This window comes from Oxyura jamaicensis, chromosome 14 (assembly GCF_011077185.1).
Source record: "Oxyura jamaicensis isolate SHBP4307 breed ruddy duck chromosome 14, BPBGC_Ojam_1.0, whole genome shotgun sequence".
Lineage (NCBI taxonomy): Eukaryota > Metazoa > Chordata > Aves > Anseriformes > Anatidae > Oxyura > Oxyura jamaicensis.
In genome coordinates, this window is record NC_048906.1 from 11,510,958 (window position 1) to 11,533,472 (window position 22,515).

General features: G+C 45.1%; 1 protein-coding gene across 5 annotated transcripts in view; it reads right to left on the reverse strand.

Moving 5' to 3' along the window:
- The window catches only part of CREBBP (CREB binding protein), a 79,390-nt gene that overhangs the window by 49,674 nt on the left and 7,201 nt on the right, over positions 1-22,515 (reverse strand). For all 5 annotated transcript variants that reach the window (XM_035339459.1, XM_035339458.1, XM_035339455.1 and 2 more), the window contains one exon: positions 8,176-8,352. In XM_035339459.1, the coding sequence (XP_035195350.1) occupies positions 8,176-8,352 (177 nt within the window). The remainder of the gene's footprint in view (positions 1-8,175; positions 8,353-22,515) is intronic.

Below are 22,515 nucleotides of genomic sequence, written 5' to 3' on the forward strand. Positions count from 1 at the left end.
AATCCACCTTCAGTGACAGCATGCACCATTAGTAGCCCACTCTACTTTTGACCTTTGAGAAAAGTTTTGGCACTAGGACTCCCCAGAAAATACCCCAACTGGCAAAACAGAGCACACAACAGCAACAAAACTCATTTTCTTAGGTCAAAGCAAGGTTCCGTGACACATGTTCTCATTACTCCAGCAGCACGCTTTGCCCTCAGCTTTGCCACGGCACACGAGGCTTTAAAGAGCTGGCGTTTCTTCTGTAGAGCAACGCACACAAGTCGCATACAAAACACCATGGCCGATGCTTGGTGGAGGAGACGGGGACTGACGCTGATGATGATTATAGTTAAGTATGAAAGAAAAAGGAATTGCTGCGTCTGTTTGTCTAGAGCTTGCAAGACGACGAGCATTAAAAGAAAAAAGGGCTACGGAAAAGCATCCAGTTATGCTCCCAGGGCACGCAGCTGTAATTTTTAAGTCTTCCATTTCTGCTGCGAACAAATCGGTGAGAGCAGACAGGCTTTGCTGAAACAATTCGTAGGTCACGAATAGGAAACAATTAGTTCAGCCAATCTGCAGAAAAATAGAGAGACCATGCCAAAGAAAATCTTGCTGGTTGTGATGTTTTCATCCCAGTCAAAGAACCGTTGCCCTAGCCAAAACTCTACTTTTGTTACTACCCTACCAGTTAGCAGATGTGAGTGCAGCTTTATCAGCACAGATACAATGCCCTGACCTGAAGGGGTTTCTTGAACATAGGACAAGCAGCCTTGATCAAGAAGAGAGCGTCTGCAGGTAGGCATAACCAAAGGAAGAACTGTGCATATTGCCAAAGCTCTTGAGGTTTATGGCAGTCGCTATTTCAACCCTGTTAAACCCAAACCTGCAAACACAATGATCTTTCCACCACCTCACTTCCCAGACTTGGCTGCTTGAGCTGGTGTCTTCCCTCGTCTTTTAAGAGCGGTGGTCTGCAGGAGCAGCGTGAAAGGGGAGATGTGTCAGTGCACCGAGGTCACCCCAGGGCTGCCCAACTCCTGTCATACACAGAAATCCTTCCACTGCAAAACAAGCAGGAGGCTTCGCATCGTCTCAAGTAAATGACTAACAACTTTCTTGATGAAGCAGGACATTGAGGCGCTTCTGCTCCCACAGTTACAGTAAGTGCTTCGATAGTCTGATATCTGAGGAATAAAGACCGTTTTGTTTCTCTTGCTGGGCTCCACTACAAACTAAACACATCAGTGACTGAAAGTTTGCCACAGCCTCTGACAGATGAAAGTTTCATTAACCAGATTTCTAGAAACAGAATGGTACAACCCTTCTAATGTGTGAAGCAATGATTAATGCAATTTCAACTTTTGGAAACTATACATTCATTCAGCAAGACAGCTCTGCCCTGCCCCTGCTCTAAGGCAGAAACCCGTGGGTAGCGCAGGTGCACAAGCATCCTGCCTTCATGGACCTGGAAGGACACAAAGTTCCCTTGCAGCTTCATGGAGATGACCAGTAACCCTCCACGCTTTGATGTGCTTATATGAAGGCGTTCAACGTCATCTCTCAAGATAAAACACTACCTACTACCTTTTCTTAGAAAAAAAGGCACCAATTTCAGTAGTATTGGCAATCTCTCAACAGGTAAACAGCCTCATACAAAGTCAGTGTCTGTCAGTCACACTTCCATATAGCTTACATCTTTAAAGTACACTTCCTCTTCCATAACTACTACTAATTCCCATTTTTTTTCCCTTCTTCCTGATGTTAACAGAAAGCTACCTTCTGGAATCACTGTACTAGGCTAAATACTGCATTACAAAATGCCACTTAACTTCTTTAAGACAGGTTTCTAGTCAACATGAGGCCTGAGCGAGATGATTAAGGAGCGACTGCCACGGGGGATTGCTTTTCTGATACAGACGTTTGCTTTGTAGACCTTTCTGCCTAAGCAGAAGGCAGGCTGCACCAGGTGATGGCTGGACCAAATGATCCTGAAGGTCTTTTCCAGCCTTAATGATTCTACATCTCAGCCTGCTGACATGTAGGATTAAGAAAGGGAGGTTATTTCCTATTAGCAACAGGCTTTGGTACATGTCATCCACATGTGCACATATACCGTGGGCACATCCAGCCTCTCAACTTTGGCTTTACAAGCACCAGCTCTCCCAGGCAGTACCTGCAGAGAGCAAGGTGGCATCACACCTCTGGCTCACGCGTGAGCACACAAGGCAAAGCACACCCAAACCTCTCCGGTCCCCTTCACTCCCAGACGGGATGATCCTGAGGGTCCCTATCAGAGAGGGACCGTGGGCATAACGTGGATACACACACGGACTGTGAGTCCTGAAGGACACTTCTAACTAGGAATGTTTCTTCTATCTGAATTAAACATTTGCAGTGTGATCCACTCCAATCATACACCCTGCACGTTTACACAGAGACTGGAAGGAGCCCTTCCTGCAAGCAGCAATCGCAGGAGGGCTCTACTAAGCACCGAGCCAGCTCCGAACAACCCAGAAAGCACTCTTGTGTCACAAAGCTGGAACAGCTTTCTGACGGTATCAAAGACCAGCACGTTTCTCAGTGCAGTCACTTCATGAACCCAGGCATTCGCCAGTAACCACCAGAGCTTCATTTTTAAGGTAAAACAGCCAGTTTATGCTTCTTACATCTGAGTGTAAGAGAGAGACAGAGTTTGCTTCTAAAGCCAGCAAATGCCTCCATGTTACACGGCTGACTGTGCTGGGAATCAAGGCTCAATCAGTGTCTTTCTTAAGGATTCACTTTCGGAGTTTTATCTCCTTGTATTTATAAGCTTTTTGATTTGAAGGACCAGCAAATGGCAAGAAACACACAAAGAAACGCTTCAAAGCAACAAAAAGGAACAAAACTGGATACAGGAATCTGCAGAGTCCTGCTCTTGCAGACAGGTATTGAAATGAACAAAGCATTAGGAGAGATTTATATAGGATTTACTGGGTGATAGAACAGACTGAGGAATGATCAATATTAAAAACCCCAAATAGGAAGTCCGTGTTCACAGACAAATGAGAGGTTTGTAAGTGGAGGAAAGCTACTCTGAAGTGCTGGGGTACTTCACCTCAGCTGGTGGCAGAGAGCAGAAGTGGCGCTGGATATTCCCACCACACACATGCACACGTGGGGGAAGGAGAGAGGAACACGAGCCAGGCTGCTGGGGAAAGAGCAGATCTTCCTCTTCAGCTGCCATCATCATCCTGACACCATACCTACACACAGCACAAAAATGACGAGGTCCTGCCATTGAACGCCGTGTGTGTTCCCAGGATGAACTCCTGCCCCGAGACCGAACAGAGACAGGGCTCTGCTCCCAGCACAGTAACAGTTTCTCTGGCACCAGACGCTGTCAGATTTGTCTCCTGGTCATTAGGACCTGTGCCTTCTGAAGACCCAGGCGCAGCAACGTGCTCAGGAGCTTTTTGCAGCTCTTTGCTAGGCTGTGGCTCCACAGATCTGGTGGGAAATCCCTGAGCGAAAGACGAGTGAGCATGCTGGAAAGAGCAGCTTTCTGAGAGCGGGGCCGGGCAGGCATGGGGAATGGGAACTCACCAGAGACAGCAGCATGCATGGGGGTGACAGAGCCACAGACAGCCCTGCAGCAGGGGAGGGGGCTGCTCGTGTTCGCTGCAAGAGAGGAAAATCGCTGAGGGATTATGAGAGGAAGCCTCCTGTGCTGCAAGCACGCAATAGAGAGATTTTTCAAAAAGCCTTTTATTTCTAGTCCCTAGAATAAGAGTTGTCAATAAGAGCTGTCTATTTTAAGTAGTTATAGTTCTACTCATGCTAATTGTGTCTGGCTTCAGAGTTGAAAACTTTCTTCCTCTCTTTAGGAGGCCCACAGCAAAGCACCCCTACTACACCCTAAATCCCCTAGTCTTAGCTAAAGACCCTGGTTTTCCTATTCTGATCAAATTCATTAATAAAGAAATCCAAAGGACACAAAAAGAGAGAAACAAGGAGGAATACACCTCAAAACTCAAGGCATGCAGAGATTTAAAAAAATGCAATGGAAAATGAGCTGCTCCAATTCTAAGAAGAGAGAACCAAAGAGAACTGATTTTGTTACCTTTTAAAAAGTAATATTCTCTCAACTCCATCTGCTGGTCAGAAGGGTAATTGTGAAACCAAGTTGGTGTCTGTAAGGCACAACCAGACCAACTTCGCACACTGCGCTCCTAACCCATCTCAAAATAAATACCAGATTTCCTTGTGATTCCACGAAGAAACCATCTATCACCACCATCTGAACGTGCTGCACTGCAGACATTGTAAGGCTTCAGCAGATTTGATGGGAAAGGCTCACAGGGCTCCCCTCACTGACTGCACATCCCGGAGCCACCGCACGCCAAAAGCAGGAGGCTGATGGCTCCTGTCCCCGCTGCGCTGAGTGCCAAGGTGCAGAGCGTGGCTCGTTTCTACCATCCAAAAAGTCTGGGTGATCTCACTGCAGCCGAGTATGGCCAGTCCTGCATACAGCTTCACTCATGCTGAATCTCACCAAGTGTTTCATCAAAACTTCCAAGGAATCAGAAACAACTTTTTTTTTTTTTTTTTTTTTGGAAATGAGACATCTACTCAGGCCTTCAAGCTGCCCATGCTGTAAGAAGACTGACTGTTCTCCTGCAGCCATACAAAGCCAGAATTACAACTGCCTTCTCTGAGCCACTTCCAAACGTTAGAACTTGCCACGAAACTACAGGTCACAAATGAGAGTTCTTCAACTTCTGCATCAGGACCCTTTCTAAGAAATGATTTTTTTTTGGTCCCTTACGAAGTACCACCGTATGCTTTTTTAAATGGGCCATCAATCCACTACAGAAAGCCCAGGCAATCAGCCTGTAAGAAAAACTGACACAGTTCCAGCATCTCCGGATTCGCTGTTTATATCCACAATTAAAACAAAAAACAAGCAAAAATCCCAATCCATCCTGCTGGCACTGAGCATTAATACCTTAAAGCTGACCTTTTAATACCGTAAGGTCTGTTACTTCTTTCCTAATTAAAGAGATTAAACCAAATGTGCTTCTCGGGGCCTCGCGTAAGGTCAGCCTCGGAATAAAGGCTGGAAGATGCTCTGACCTGATGCTTCCGAGAACCACAGCACTTGGGGGGCCGGAGGGGCAGGGAGAAGGAGCTGTTCTTAGCCTGAGTATGGGCAAGAAAATCCCCTCCCACAACAGAGGTTTGTCCCGGCTGCCAGCACCAGAAGGCTGGTTCAGGTCTGCGATGTGGGTGCCACACAAACACCGTAATGATGCTCAGAGTAACGTGGGTTAACACATCCTCATCTTCCATTTTTACTTTTACAGTGTACACACAAGCTTACGGAGAAGGGCAACAGATTGAAAAGGACTATTTCAAAAATGCCTCTCTTCACAGGACCAAGAGGTTTTAGGACATCGGCCTCACCACTTGTTCTTCCCTCTTCTCTAATTTACACACGCTTAGTGGCAATCAAAGTATTTGATTGATTTGCCTGCTGGAATCTGATTTCCTGCCTCAGGCAGGCCATATATAACCAATCTTTTAATTCACATGGGTTTTTGTCTCACACAGACATATCCTGGGGGCTGTTTAAGATAAGGACCCCACAGAGGGCTGGTTAGCGAGATAATGTGGTTCCAACCACCTCACAAAATAAGCTGGCAGTCCTTTTAAGCAGGAGCTGGTCCTTCTCTGGTTGTGGTAGCTGCAGGCCGAACTGATCCTCCGCTGCCTCGCTCTGGAGGGACGCTAACGCGAGGCGGACGCCTGCCGCGGCCTCCTTCAGGAGGCAGCACGGGCCCTTCCACAGCAGGCCGCCACAAGGCCACGTGTGTTAAATCTGACCACTGCCTCCAGGACCCTGAAGAGTTACGGCAGTTTGAAGTGACACAGCAAACGGCAAAGGGATTGCAGCGAGAAGGCCCAGCGCAATAGTTAAACAGCTCACCTCTGTGCTATGGAGCTGCCACCGCCACAAACAACTCACAAGCGCCACTCGGGTCCTATTTCAGTTGCCCAATGTGAGACAGAGACATCGCTTCCATGAGCTACGAGCACCCCTTTATCCTTATGTATGCCTTTACTCATGAAATGAAGAACGTTTCAGCAAGCCAGGGAACCTCCAGTCCGGAGTCAGCAGGTTTGTCCAGCCTCACCCTGTGCCTCAGCCTCCTGGTTAAAATGGGGAAACCATCTTCGTAGCGGCGCTGTGAAAGTTAACTCGTCCAAGTAGGGATGAGTTAACGTTCACTTCAGTGACGACTGCCACAGAAAACACTTGCGGAGTGAAATGTATTACTGCGAACAGCAAAGAAGGCCCACAGGTACGCTCTGAGCAGCAAAAACAGAAGCGAATGTTGACTACATGCCCTTTCAGAGGGCATCGCTCACATTGAACGCTGAATAAAGCGGCGTCCCTGTGGATGGAATAGCATATGGCCTTGTGTGTGTACTACTACAATAATTACACTGCCTTACGCGGCCAAGTAAAGGTTGAAATTTAACAAGTTTGACATTTCCTTTTAAATTCTTGGGTTTACAATAAAAATGTTTAGATGGAAACTTTAGTTTTTAAAGATGAAAGTTCTACCCCCACGAGGAACAAACTGACCACAAGATCCATAATGCTGCAGCTTGACGGCAGGGCCAAGACTTTTTAGCACTACAGTACGCATGTCTATCAGCCCCAACAGTTATTACTGGCTGGAGGGAGAAAAAGATACACTGGATATATGAAGGTTTTGACACCTGAGACACAACGGAAGATGGTTTTGATTGTCCTCCCAAAAGAGGACCCTCATTTTTGGCAGTTTAGAGAAACTGCAATTGATAATACCAGACAAGTAAGTTTCCTGGATTTTGCCTTTTGGACAAGGAGGGAGAGAGGAAACAAGGTTTCTTCTTTTATTTCCTCCCATGGCTACTGCCTTTTTTATCTCACCTATCTGCCACTATATCCTGTGCTAATAAATGAGCACATTCAGACTTACGCTTCCCAAAAACAGACATTTAAATGAGAATAAAATTAGGCTTCAGCATCATCCGATCACTAAGATAAATACTTTGGGCATATTTTCAGCTTCTCTGCAGAATCATGAGATAATTCATTTGCTTTACACCTGAACCAAACTTAAAATATTTTAAAATTAAAATTAGAAGAGTCATGCAGCAATTTGTCTTCTACAAACATTCTGCATGAGTGCAAGTGGTATTCTGAACACAGTCTCCATTCTAGTTGCCAGCTCCTTTCCATAATTGCTAGCAGTAAATTACAGATGATGTTAGACAAAGATTTTACAGTGCAACTGAAGGAAAATTAGGAAGTGCTCCTCTAAAAATCAGGAAAAAAGAGGAAGTTTATCACATCCCATTCCTTCTCCTAAATAGCCTTATTAGCTATAGGCAGGTAGCAAACTCACTGATAGAAGAACAAGCAGAGCTTGTGCCAAAAACTAGCTGGTTTTCAAGTTAAATTAAAAAATAAGCAATTTGCATCTTATGGAAGGTTTTACAAGTTTCTATAGTAACTGCTATCATGTATAAGAATATAAAATGCAACAAGCTGGAGTTCCCATAGAAACGACACAAGCGGTTTGATTAATACACAGACATACTGAGACAAATGGGAATATTTCGTTTTATAAAGAAAACTCTAGTAAACAGAATACTACAAACTTGGGCAAGATATCCTAATAAGAATATCCTCATAAGCTTGCGAGCTGCAAGTTATGCACAATATCAACTGAAAAGCATGTGGTGTGCTTACTATATTAGATTCAAAGGATATGAAAGGCACTATTTAGCTTTCATGGAAGTTTATGGTGTATCCAACACAAATTCTAATTGATTTAGGCATTTAAACTTACAAGCAGCACTTGCAGAGAAAACATCTTCATCTGGTTTGGAACCAAATGTCCCAGACAAAATGAAAGGATGTAATACGATCTTGTAACAAAACGTATTGCTTGCTTTGGAAGTTAAATTACTGAATAGAAACGCACACAAACTTCCCACATGCTCCACAGAGCAGTGAAGAACTCTGGGGCATCTCTGATGTTTAAATGACATTGCCAAAGTCCAGTAACGCTGCAGAAACCATTCAACCCATGAATTCAGAATGCACGATCAATACCCAACCACCCAAGGAAACAATAAGATACAACTCACCATATTGGGCACACTGGTGACCGGAGTACTCTTGATGTCAGCAGGGAAGGCAGACAAACTGTTCGCCATGCCTGGCTTGGTTGGTAACTGAGGATTTACTCCTGTAGCTCCCATCTGCTGCCCTCCAGTTTGACTGAAAGGTTGCCCAAAGGGACTAGTGTTACCTGTCATTCCCATCTGGAAAAGAATGAATGGAATTGTAACTTTACAGAGTCTAAAGGGACATTAGAAAAAAAAAAAAAATACAAACAAAACAAAACCAAACAATGTCAAGTATCCATCTTTGCATTCACAGAGCCCAAATTGCAGTTTAAGTTGTTCCATGTTAGATTCTCAATTTCACTTTAATCAAATCATAAAAAATGTTAATATTAGGCTTCATGCAGCTCCTGTGTATTTCCAAGTCTTGCAATTTTACTTTAACATCACTGTGCAAATGCAAAGTAGAAAATAAGATTATCCTTCCTAATCTGCATCAAGAAAAAAATTACTTTTTCCAATTCTGTAAAAACTTTTGAAAACCACACAAGCCTCAAATGCACTTTGCGCATTCTGTGCACGAAGTATGACTTCGTACATAGACCAGATGGGAAGGAAAGGGAAACAGAGAGCAAATGCTTATCTGCTTGTTTTGGTACTTGAGAAAAAACGTCTGAACAAAATGACATCAGTCTAAAGCCAACATCCTTGACAAATTACACCCCCAAACTCCTTGAGAACAGAAAGCAGAAATACAATCCCTGCTGAATTAGGAAGAACACCGTCCATCCCAAGGAGCCATTCTGCCTGAAGAACAGCCTCACAAGAGAAGTGGTGAAATCCCTATTAGTTGAACTGGTTAATATTACACTGGACAAAAGGCTCCGAAAAGACGTATTAACGGGAATTTACTTCTGTCAAAGAGGACAGCTAAGGCTATGAAACCCCCATCCCTCAAACGAAGGCAACACAGAAAAGTGGAGTGGATAATCATGTTTGTGCTCTTTTCCCCCCATGCTGGGAGGAATTCTAGATGACTTTATCACCCGTCAGAATATCAACTGAAGCACTGAGTGAGCTTTTGTGTGAAATATTAAATCCTATTTTCCCCTTCCTTTGACCTCCGCAGCCCTCCCTTGCACAACACCCCAGCTGCCCACCGCCCTGCTGGTTTCGCTGCCGTTCCCAGCAGGAATTTGGGGGGGGGCAGACTGTTCCCGGACATGCGGCAGCTTTTTCCCCACTGAAGGAGCGGGTTAGGAGCTGTCTGCCACACCGGGGCAGAGTCCAGCACACACCGCCGGGCTCGGCCGTGCACTTTGCCCTGGGTCTCAGGCGGCACCCACCTCCCTTCAGCGGCAGAGCCACCGCCACCAGATCCAGGCCTGTTTCCACCACACAGAAATGTTTTATCCTTACAGAAGGATCTGCTCCTACACCCACTCACTTTAAAAGAGCTGTTACTTCGCAGCGTAAGAGGTTATCATTTATTTGCTGTGCTCCAGAGCAGAGCTGAGCAATGCCAATAGCTTACATGACCAAAAAACCCCAATTGCTTAACAGGACCAAAAGCTTAGAAGAGTGGTAACAGGTAATGTTACACCATGCAGATTTCAAGAATTTCTACTTTCTGGACTTCTGCTTTGTTCTGTAAGAGCTCCTAAGGAAAGCACCCTGCTGGCTTCCCAGGTGAGCCCTTGGACACCGGCCAGCTGCCAGGCCGGCTTCCCTGGGCCACCCGAACTGCTCACCCCGGGACCAGACTCGGGGTTTCGAGCCCAGGCCAAGTCCTAAATTTTCCATTGTTTCTGGAGAGGCCTAGAAATGTGTGCAGCGTGCTCCCACAAGGTGTGCTGTAATTCCAAAGGCTGGAAGAGATGCATGGATCGGATGGAAAATGGCAGTATACATGCAAATAACTTAAAAAGCCTTTAAGAAGAGGATTTCTCTTTTCTTTTTGAGGAGCTGTTTTTACTGAAATGGTCCTACTGCCAAAAAGATACAGCGTCCTGAGAACTGAAGCACTGGATCAGCTTCCATCTGCAATGTTCAAGACCCTGGATGGTTTGTTTCCATACAGACTTTGCAATATCTAGCTCAACTCTTACACTGAAAATACTACAAAGCATGACATACACAAACACGAAAAAAAGAGGTACAGCCAGCAATAAAATGCTGCACAGAAAGCATTCCTAAGGCAGTATTTCCCCAAAAAAGCGCTAACATTCTGACATATGAAAAGCCCATACAGTATTTTCCACTTTCTATATAAATGGTTTTCCTTTCAGTACTTGCAAACTAGACGTAAGTCAAAACGGCCTGAAGTATAACCCGAACTTTAGGTCCACACAACCTCAAGCAATCCGTGCTGGTAACACACCACTGTACGTTCAGAGACACTTAAACTTATTTATTTATTCATTACAACACAGACTTTGGCAGGCTTTCTCTGAAGAACAGCAAAGTATTTAATAAACTCACCCACTCCTCCTAGTCCACTATTTCAACCTATGAGAAAGGATCATGCAGTATCCAGCGCTATTCCTGCGCCCCGTGACAGTCTACCAGATTCCTTTTGAAGGGTGAAGAAGGTTTCTGAAACTAGACGTGTGTCCGAGCGAGTAGCTGATGACCTCAAACCTCTCCGGGGCCAGGAGCAGAAACAAGAGCGGGCTGGGCTGGCTCCTCCTCGCCTGCATCCCCAGACACAAGCCTCATCTGCCTGCAGCGCTTGGCCCTTCCGTTCTTCTGTGAGCGTGCTTGCAGGTTTGCTTGCTTTGTGCTGAGCGATGTCTTGCCCACGCTGGCAAGCACTGCTCTGCTGGGGCTTCCCACGAGCCCTACAGCCGCCGCCACCACGGGGCGAGAAGCCTGCTGCCACCGCGCCCCTGCCCTGCTGCGCACGTTCCGCCTGGATCCAAACACCTGAATCTGCAGAGAGGGAAGAGCTCGCTCTGGTTTTGTTTGGTTGTTTGCTTTTCGAGGGAAAGGGAATGTTACGCAAGCTGCACACCGAATTTCAGTTCTTGCTCCGAAAGAAGAGGTATTATTTACCTCATTTCATTATCATGAGATTAACAAGTTTTTAAAGGGGTTTTAAACACTTTTAAAAATGAAATATTGTACAAATATTTCAGTCTCAAAAGACGTAACAAAACATTCATTTTAAGCTTGCCACAACTCTAAACCACTCAGACTATGCCAAAAGCTCCAAGAAACAGCAATCTGACCAGGCACCAGCACATCCTTGCCTCATCGTTTTTTAATATTTACTTTTCAATGGATCTTGTTGTGAAACATTTCAGAACTCAGCCCAACAGCAACAAAGCAACCTTTCAAGTCATCCAAACGGAGTGCTTCATATGATGAGGATAATAATTGCCTTTCTAGGTGATCGTTAAGTGACAGACACCCGATCAAAATTTTAAGAAATGCTTTGCTGCTCTCTGAACTCGAGCTGGAAGCAGACCAGCTTCCACCTGAGAACTCGCACTCCTTTACACCCGCACTCTGCCACAAGGAAGGGAACCCATGGCTACAGTTACGCCAGCCCACAACTTTAAAAAAAAAAAGCACATACTTTGATAACATCCTAAAACGTTACACGTCCTTTAAACTTAGCTTTGTTTTCGTAAATTACTGCCACTGAACCAAAATGCCAAAGACTTCAAAAAAAACACAACAACTTCAAACAACTAGAAAAAAATGTATCTCAAGAAGTAGAAAGATTTCTCTCTTATGTGGCAACCCACGAAGTAAAGACAGAGACAAAGATCGGGAGGGAGCACACACAAGAGATGTTTACTAAAACTCACAATGCTTGTAGTCTCAGCAGCTGTAATTTTTGTTTTAAATCTCTCTTGCCTCAGAGCAGTTATGCTTATCAGCAGGACTAGCATTCCCGAGACTCGCAGTGCACAACCAGTACAACAGGTGCTCTAACGAACCCATTTACAAGTCCTCAGATCTGGCTAGGAAGACGGAGGAGTTTTGGTGCCCACCAGCATCGGCACGCGGAGCCCTGGCAGTGTGGCGCGGGTCACGACAGCAACAAGAGGAGGTGGGAGGAGAGGCAGGATCACATCCTCTGCGTGCCCCGCCGAAAACATGCCCAAGCACATAAGGCATCAGCTGGCATTTCTTAATTATAAGAATTTCTTAATTATAAGAATATTTGGATCAGGTGCCCTTCCATAAGAAGTTGATCTGAACCAGCACTGGTTGAAATCTTCAAGACAACTGGTGAACGCAATCGTATGCTTGGGCACGGTAAAGATTTTACAGCACTTATTCATTCCGCAAACTGAAACCAGCGGCTCCAAAGCGAACGAGTCAGAACGCCCCGGCGCTGCGGCTCCCTCTCAGGCCCCCAGGTTCTTTCCTGTGTGAAATGAGGGGGCAGGCGGGGCAGGCAGACGCTCAGAAAGCCTTCCTTTTTGCGTCCCCTTCCTCCGGGGATCCCAGCCCAACCTCCAGCAGCTCCTGTTTTCTCCTCCTCTTCCTGCATTCTTTCAGCTCGCACTTCTCACTCGGTTCTCTGTGGCCACGACTGCAGCGGCTCGTGACGAAGCAGAGCAAGCAGGGCTTTGTGGCCAGCTCCACGCCTTCCGCTCGCCGTTCCTGCAGCTGCACTGGGGCAGATTCGGAGCACACCAGCACAACCCACGAGTCAGGGTTAGAAGTGCCTGAAGGAGCAGTGAGCACAACAAAGGTCGTCTTCAGTTACTTCTACTCTAAGCCAGTCCTTCTCAGAAACAGGCCAAACTCTCCTCTAAGGCAGGAGATGCATTTCGTTTGATAATTCCGCTATCCCAGAAACACAAGCAGATTCTCCTTCCCCTTTTTTCATCACTATGGCAACTCTCTAAGATACTGGAATCTGTTGCTGAAATGGATAGGAAGATAAGAGCATTTCACTCTCCTCTCACAAGACAAGAAATTTACAAACGTCCAAGCTGAAAGAATTAAAAGCCTGTGTTTAGCTGACTTGGACAAGACGAGAAGCCTCACACCACAATGCTTTGGGCAGCAGGTGTAGGAGGTACTTCCCTTTGTTTTGCTTTCCAGTTATTTTCAGAGCAGAACAGCAATTCAGTTTCCTCCAGTTCCTGGAGTTTCATAGATACTATACATCGAGTCTGCGACCAAATCCATGTACTTCATTCTGTGGTGTAACTCAGATCTGATGTGACAGAAGTGTGTGTTCAGGAATCTAATTCAAAGGTAAGTCAGGACCAGACTGCATCTTAATACCATGCCGTATCTCCTTTTAAAGCTTACTTTCTTCCTCCCTTCTGTACTACTGCTGACACACCACAGTGTTTCTTCCTCTAACCCGCATCAAGGAGCTACTCCCTTTGTACACTAAGTGCCTGGGCCATTAATAAACCCTGTCCTTTCCTCCTACTCCAAGTTTTTATTAACTATCCCTTCACCTCTGCCATTACAGCCAGTTCTCTTTCAGGCAGTTACTTCATTACCACTGATTCCTCCGAGGCTCCCAAGACATGCCACCAATACAACATGCTGCAAAAACCATTCACTGCTCACTGTTCAAAATGCACTTCTTAAACCTCCCCTCCAGTAATGCTGTCATAAATCACAGACGTGTATATACTTACATACATATATATACACACACATATATACATATGTATGTATATTTCTGCTCCTTGCTACTCTTTTTCCTTTGGGAAACTACACTCTCCTCTGTCACCCTTAACCCATCTTTCACACCAGGGTTTCCAGACTTAATAATAGGTCTGGCAGGACAGACTGAAGCTGCTATTAGTTTTCTTGCAAGAGAGAAAGCTGTCCTCATCTGCAGGCACAAAAACACGCCAAGGAGCAGCACCTACCTCTGACAATGCTCCTCCTTTTCTATTCTGTAACACTGCTGCCTATGTAAAGTTAAAAAAAGTTTAAGCTATGCCTTTTTTTTTCCTTTTTTTTTTTTTTTTTTTTGAATTAGTTGGTCCTACCAGATCAGTTTAAAAAGCCTCCAAGTTAAATGTTGATTTTCAGCAAGTTTTGAATGACTGACTCTTCTGCACAAAAATGGAAAAAGGTTTTTCTGGCCTCGTATTGAAAAACAAACAAACAGAACCACATAAATTAGGACCAGCCTGACATTGAAAGGTTGATAGGAGAACCAAAGCAACAGGGGTTCAGGGGAAAATACACTTGGCTGAAGTAATCTGATTATGATTCAGTCCTGTAAGCTAAAAATAAAAGTTATCGTTACTACTCAATTCTGTATCTACATAATTTATATCTCGAAAACAGTCCTAGAAAGAAAGGAAGTAAGCTAGACAAGCCTGGCTGGACTGTCTTCGAAATTGTGAATCTGCAAAGTGATTGAACGACAAATCTGAGTTCTTCGTATGACAACAGGAGGTCTGGAAAGATGACCGGGTAAGCGGAAAGCGACATCTTCTTGCTTCTGGCTTGATGTGAATGTTACTGTAATGATGACAATCATGCTGCATTAGTTCTTCATGAACGATGTGTGAAAATGACAGGATTCAGAAAGGCCTCGAACTGTTCAAAGGACTAATAGGCCCAGCTACGATATGTAGTCTAATTGCAATCTAATAGCCTAATTTCCTTAGCTTATTATTTAAACTTATTAATTTGTTTAGCTTATTATGGCAAGCACTGAAATGATCCTAAAGCACCACTTCTGGGAATAGAAAGGTGACAACGCAAAAATCTGCTACCTAGCAAAAACTTCACAACAGTTTAAGATCTGATGTTTTACAGCTTAAACCAAAAATAAAAAATCCAAGTGCCCAAGTGCCATTGAAATTCTTAAGTTTATATTTACCTTTTCTTTAAATAAGAGTGTACTTCTACTTCTAAACAGGAATTAATTCACAAAAGCTGCATGGCCTATGAGGTTGACCTTGCGTCACTCGTTCTTGTACGCTTAGCCCTTCATAAAATGGAACCTACTGGTAGCGAATGAAAAGTTCTCTTGGCTAGAGACAACACAAAAAGGTGAGAACAACTTATCTTGGGAAGCAAAAATGATGCAATAGATGGACCACGCTGCCAAGCCCGCTGAGCGGCCTCAGGGAAGAGCACCAAAGCCCAGAGGTGCGGACCAGAAGCCAAAACCCACAGGCAGCCCCCGCAAGGCCCTGTTAGAGCGCGGCTCCGGCCGATGGCTCTGCTCAGCACAGGGCAGCGGCGAGTGGGGGTCCTCAGGCTGCCGGGGACTGCAGGCTCACTCCTCCCTTCCCCAGATCAATTCTTCTCTGACCACTTCGGAATTCACCAGCCAACTTGACTCGTTTTTGTGAAGGCCTCACAGATAATTAAGTTCTAAGACTGCTGAGCAGATAGAAGGACAGGTAAATGATGACTCTCCGATGAACATCGCCGTGAAGCAGAGGCACAAAGGACTCTGCCATTTCCCATTGTGCTCGGCCGCAGACAGGCAGCGTCTCCAGGGCTCTGAATGAGCCCCCATTATTGCCGGTTTTGTCCTGTCAGCACATCGGAAAGATTATCTGAGGACGCGGCAGGGAGCTAAAGCAGCACGGGAAGCGTTCACAAGACCCGCGGGGCAGACGGCCACAAAGCGCGGCAGTGTAGGGACGCTGCTCCTAGGCCCGGCTGCTTGGTGGTGGAGAGACAGCGAGGGGACAGCCTCTAACTGCTCCTCTTCCTCCTCATCTCACCAAACAGGAAGACAAAGACAGCATTTTAGTGAGCTACCGCCATCCTTATATTATTCTGGATCTAGTCTATGATAGAAAAGCTAAAATTGATGTGAACTCTACGCCCCAGATTAATCATTTAATTGCCAGCTCTGAGAACAGAACCTGCACGTCAAAATTAAGGAAAGACAAGAGACCAGCGGCATCCCAGATGTGATCTGGTTTGATAAAGGGACAGAGAGCCACAAACTACCAGCAGTGTTGAAGAGCTGCACGCACCAGAGCTTGGCTGTTCAGCAGCAAGATCTGCGCCGCTGAGAGCTCCGCCACTCACCACTGCTCTCTTCTACGTCTCCTCCATCTGCGAGGATGTTCCCCTTGCTTTCTCCTGCTTATCACTGCAAGAACCTGCTGATAAGTAGTAGGCCGAATGCTGAACAGATAACTATTTCCACCTTGCAAAAGCTACCTATGAACTATGATTCAGTTTTCTGAATGTTTGAACTACAACTTTAAGGTCATACCGTTATCGAGAGCCTTCGGTTGACTGAGCACCTGTGCACTGCGCATGAACAGCCTGAAGAAAATAATCCAACCCTTCTAGAGCCATTGCTACTCGTGCTTCATGCAAAATCCCCTATTATCTCACCAGTAGGTAAGTGACATGATTTTTATTTTTATTTTTAAAAAGAGAAACAACTGGCATGGAATGGAAATTCTGCACTTCCCATTATGACCCAACAGATCCAAGACTTGTCCTTTGGGTTTGGCATGCCCAGAATCATGTCATATAGAAAAACAGTCTACTGCTCGTGCCTTCAAGCTACTGCTACCATCAGTCAGCAGGGGACAGGGATGATCCAGAACTCCTGCTCTTGCTGACACCAAGTCACGCAGTCCCACGCACCCTCCGCTCTCTTCCGTGGGCCTCACCAAAGCTGACACTTAACACTGTTACTGGGCTGAGTCTTCAATCCCTCTGTCATCAGATTACTAAATCTACTCCAAATCTGGGCTTTCAACATGCAAATTGGTTACAAAGCTCAGCATTTTGTCCCCCTTCTCCCTTCCCACCCATGGATGTGCTCTTGCTACCAAAGGCTGCGTCACCTTGCTTTGTTTCAATCATTCAAATAAGTTAGAGTAAGCTTTCTAATAAGTAAGCTTTCTTGTGAACTTCCTTATCCTTCTCTCAAGGTAAGGAAATGGAGCATTCAGGTGTCTCAGACGCTCCCAAATCATCGATTACAGTTACACAAAGCACTGGGAGTGCTGGAGCAGATCTGCTGTAATGGAGGAACGTCAGGAAACCCAACTGATGGACACCAGCTGCTTCCGACACGGCCAGGAAGCACCAGCGAGGGAGGACAGAACGGTGCGTTTCTGCCTTCTGGCCCCACGGCCGGCTCCCAGGCGCCTTCAGCCCGTGCACGTCCCAGAGCTCCGGGGAGCTGGCAGCAGCCTCCCAGCGCCGATCCCTCCTTGGCTGCTCTGCCTACGCGCCCAGGGCAAGGGCAGCCGTCCACGCGCCGAGGACTTCGCACTTTGGACTCTTATCGCCCTCCGGTATGAAGCACAAATCTCTAACACGAAGCAAGGTCCACCTAGCTGATTAAGGCTCTCGGAGAAGTGTAAAAGAGAGGTCCGTTGGGAATTTATGTTCAATTGCTAAGTGGGAAAGACAGGCTTTCTTTACTACTTTGGCATCCTCTTGTATCTGTTTACTGACAAAAAAAAGACGTAAGCCTCTGCTAATTGCTATTTCATCCTATAGTAGTGTGTTCCAAAAGAAAAGTCACCATGGTGCTTGGAATGTAAATGCCAGAGGGACAGATGGAGAAGCAAGGAAAAGATTAATCATTTTATGGCAGAGGGCCAATGGCATTACAAAAAAAAAAAAAAAAAGAATTGAATTTAAGTGCAAGAACAGTGGCCATCCTATTATCTAAATTTAGGTGAGAGCTCCTCACCTAAACCCATCTGGCAGCTTGACAAAAATACCACTTTGGAAATATTCACTGCTACAGGCAGTTAACAACAGGGCTGCCTAAAACAGGAAAAAAAAAAAAAAAAAAAGGTGTGCGTGCAACTTTTCAAGAACCAATTTTGGGAATTAAATCATGATCTGGTTTCTGGCTAGCAGGGTGCAGAGGAAGCTCACCTCGCACTGAAAGTCTCCGCTCTCCTAGTCTTTACGCTAGCTGCTGTTACAAAAAAAGCCTATTGAAATAGGTCTGTGAAGGTTCTAGAGCATCTTGCTCTTCAGTAGCAAAGTAACTCAAAGAAAAATACTCAGACCCAGGAATAATTGTAATTTACTTCACCCTTTATTACAGGATGAAAGATTTAGTGAAGCTAGAAATAAAATCTTAAAAATCCCATTAAGACGAAGCCAGGTGTTTTATTACCGCTTGTAGTAACACTTGAAAACCTCTTCCGAGATTTTTTCAGGAGGTCAAAGACAAATTTACATATTCCAAGGCAGCAAAAAATCTCTTTAAAGTATGTACAAATAGTTCTGAATTGTCACTAAAATGCAAAGGTCAGAAAAAAATGTTCTTTACAAATGACTGTCTATGCAGTAAGAAAATTGTAATACATTTAACTAGAAATTATCCTATCTCAGGAAAAAAAAAAAATCACATGCTTGCACGTAAGGAAAGTATCTCCAAACTTCTTTTGGGGAAGGCCAGCACAAGCCTGAGTGCTGATAAAATGGAATATACCACTGGAAGAATCAACGCTTTTGTGTCACAGGGCATCACTGCTGTACATCTTACTTTGCAGAGAAACCTCTGCAAATGAAACAAATCAAACCTTTAATACGTATAGCCATGAGTGATCAATGTATTTGAACTGCCTCAAGAGCTTTTACAATTGCCAAGCAGAAAAAGTGGCTTTCTTCAGAAGTTTTCTTACTACATGAGGATCAGAAAGTTAACCAGACCCACATCGAAAGCAGTAGCCAAAGAGGTTTCAAAGGTTTGTTGCATCAAGTCTTCTTTTTTCCTCAGATAAAGTTACTCAACATTTAAAACAGGATTTTGAAGGACTGAAATTCAACTAAGCCACACCCACAGGAACACCTGAGAGAATATTTGCAGGCCAGAATCTTTCTGAGTTAACAACAGAAGAGACACCAGGTTTCCTGCAGCACATCCAGAGTGACATCGAAGCAGAACGCTGTGACAACCCAAAGGTCCCCTCCACTCCCTGTGGCTTCCAGAGCGCAGCCCGCAGCACCAAGCAGAACGGCTTTCTGAATGCGTGATTCGAGCTTCACAAATTCAGTATTTGAAATTCAGTGTAATCAACTGTTTTGGTAAGAAAAGCAGTAGCAATATTTAAGATGGATTTTTTTCACATTTATCACCAAGAAGCCGTCTGAAGATGTGTTACCGGGCAACTTGTGCGACAGGATATTCCATTATTCTTCCCCGTATTATATAGGGAAGAGGCAGCAGCAGCTCTACAGAGCAACAGCACTGGGAAAGGTGCCTCCAAAACACCCTGAAGAGGGCATTCAGCTTCCTTTCCTTACAGCAGTTTCAGTTTCCTTTCCTTAGAGCACGTACTCGCCTTGGCAAACACGAATCCTAACGGATGAGTGGTCACACTAAGGGAAAAATGGCATTTCTACAACTCATAGCTAATTATTGTATTTCATTCCACAACCAGAGGAAAAAGGAAATCAGAACAGGCAAGAAGTAAGTTTACGCTGTAAGTTACCATAAACACATAAAAAAGTCAATATAGTTTACTCAAAACAACCACTTAGCACAAATATCATAGTGTGACATTAACAGTAACTCGAGAGAAACATAACTATAAATATTTTATACTGCTGAAATAATTTTTAAGTAGTAGTTTTAAGATCCAAATGCGTTTATTTTGAAACACCACACTGGCATGAAGAGCCACCCTGCAATCTCCAGCCTTTCTGTAGAAATATTCTTCCCTGAGGACTTACGTGAAGCTACCGAGGCTTCTCAATAGGTTTTAAAGGCAGGCAGGATCCGACGGCCACCTTTAGGACACACGTGTGAGCTGAACGGTGAGAACCAACCTGTCCTGCACATGCATGGCTCCCCGGTGTCACCCGTGGCGGCGTTTTCCAGCCGGAGCTGCGCAGCAACACGCTGCGGAAGGGATCCTGCCCGACCGATCCGCCGCAGCGCGCAGCTTACACGCACGGTTCGGGAGTGAAATCCCGTGTGTCAGGCTCATCGCGGTCTGAGCCCTCCACTTCCAGGGGACAAAGATCCTCCCGTCTTAAAGAGGGTTATTTTATTTACCCAAATTGCCAGGAGCATCAAAGGGCATGCGTTCCCGTTTGTTTGCTCGTAAAACCCGTTTCGGAAAGGATCTGACACAGACAGGTAACCTCATGCTGCAGCCGTTCTGAGAGAACAAAAACTTCCTGCCTGCCCCAAGCCAGCAGCGTTTCTTGGGGGAGGCCAAGCAACCTATTTACACTCTCCTCTAGAAGTCTTTTTTGCACAGACCTTCTTGGCGAGGACCTCTTACACTTAACATGCCTTATTTTCATTATGATACATGCTAAAACAAAGACCCTCACAAGTTCCTTTTATGGCGCAGCATGCTTCTAATTTGCTAAGCTAAAGCAGGTACATACGCGTAAAAAAGAAACAAAAAATAGGCGTTGAGCCTGGCACTGTGGGGCCCGAGCACCTGTAGGCCACAGAACAACTCACCTCCCAGATGCTACCCACAGGGAGCCCCTGTAGTGTCAGGAGGCCAAAAAAACAGCCAAGAGAACACACCATCAGAATTCCTCGTCCATCTAAATCTCAATTCCACAAACTATTCCTGGTCTTGAAGTCAAACCCATTACTTGGATTCCACGGGAGCACTTACAAGGCAAACAAGCTTGGCATGCCACTTCCCTCCCCGGTCGCAGCAACTTCTCCAGTAATCATTCTCTGCTGCAGAGGCAAGAAGGGAAAGGTGGGGAGGGGAGGAACGAGCACGTGCGATTCGTGGCCCATGGACAAATCTACAGCAGGCAAACCATCCACCAACGCCAGACACTAATGAAATTAGGCTTCCAAACACAAAACAGCAGGTATTTCCTCAGAACATGAGCATTCACAAGGAGGAAGGAAAATGCTATTATATTTTGCCATTATTTATACTCAGCCCTGCGCTGTAACCAGCAATTGTGTCAGTAAAGAGCTGAGGATTTTAATTGAGAAATGGGAGACTGTGTGTATTCAAACACCTCTTCTGGTTTACAAGTTTACCTTATAAAAAAATAGCCTGCCCACTATGAAGTAGACTTGGGCTTGTACTGAATCCAGCCCCGCTAGCTAAGTGAGGAGATTTCACAATGCCAACATCAAACTCTCAAAAGAAATGTCATTTCTTGTCCAGCAGTGGAAGCCGTCCCGTCCGCACTTTGGACGTGCTCTCAGGGGGAGCAGCAAGGGGAACCGCCTCCGTTTCTTACTCCTGATCGGCCTCTTAGGCAGGCTGACGGAGCGCACCATGCCATGCGGAATTTTCAAAGTTCCTTGCGTTGCCTTTTTTCTAAGAAAACAGGCCACCAGCATTTCGTTTTCAGACCGTAACACGGGCTGTTCTGACACGTTTCTGTACGGACTTCCAGCTACGTGATTCACCACGTCATCACAGCTCCCTGTCAGGCACGACGAAGCGTATTATTAACTACGGAAAAGGATTTTAGATCTCTTAAAAAGTCTTGTCACTGGAAATGCTCCTGCCCAGTAGGATCTCCTTGTACCACTGGGCCCTAGTAGGACCACTACAAAAAAGACATTCCCATCTGAATGAGATAACCAGGCGTTTTGTAACCACCACATTTAACATCAATATTTAAACAGGCAGGTCTTCCTCTCTTAGGGATATTTTCACCTGTATATTAGAAAAAACACATGATGAACAGCAGCAGGAAGATATGTGAAAACAGACCAAAAATGAGAAAGAAATCAATAATAAGGAAGTTTATTTTATAAGTAACATTTTAATCTAGCATTTTAATAAACTTTTTGAAACAACACCAGCTTTTAACCTGTGGCTTCCGTAAGAACTGGGGGATCTCTTGACTTACAAAACCTTCTCTCATGTGAACTCCTAAGAAATAAACCCTATTCCAACAACAAGAATTGAAGGATTACGAGACACTAACATGAGGGAGAGTTGGTGACAAAATCCTTAATGGCTGTGTTACTGCACTAGAAGATAACGACACAACTCCGCTCTGAAAAGATACCGTACTGCGCTTCCCTCAGCTGGACAATACGCCAGAGCAGGTTTACCAACCCTGGTTTTTTAACTACCCGAGCTGGAAGCAGAAGGAGAGGAAATGAAGCTGTGGTTTTCCCCTGCGAAGGCTGACTGCTCTCTTTCGCAAATTCTTTTGACTTGCAGCAGCAGTCAGGCTGAACACAGGTACCTGCATGAACACATGCAGGGGACAGAAGCCAAGTGACTATCGCTTCAGAGATCTTCAATGACATTGCACAACTGCAACTGAAATGTAACTCAGGTACTAGAAATAGGAAACAATTTCAGGTGCCAGGAGGAATAGCTGTGGTAGGAGAGCTTTTTAAGTCACTCTTTGGTGTATCAAAAGTCAAGTCATCTGTGAAGTACCACTTTACATGGTCATGTTTCAAAACAAAACTGTGTTACAGAGATTTTAATTTTACTACAA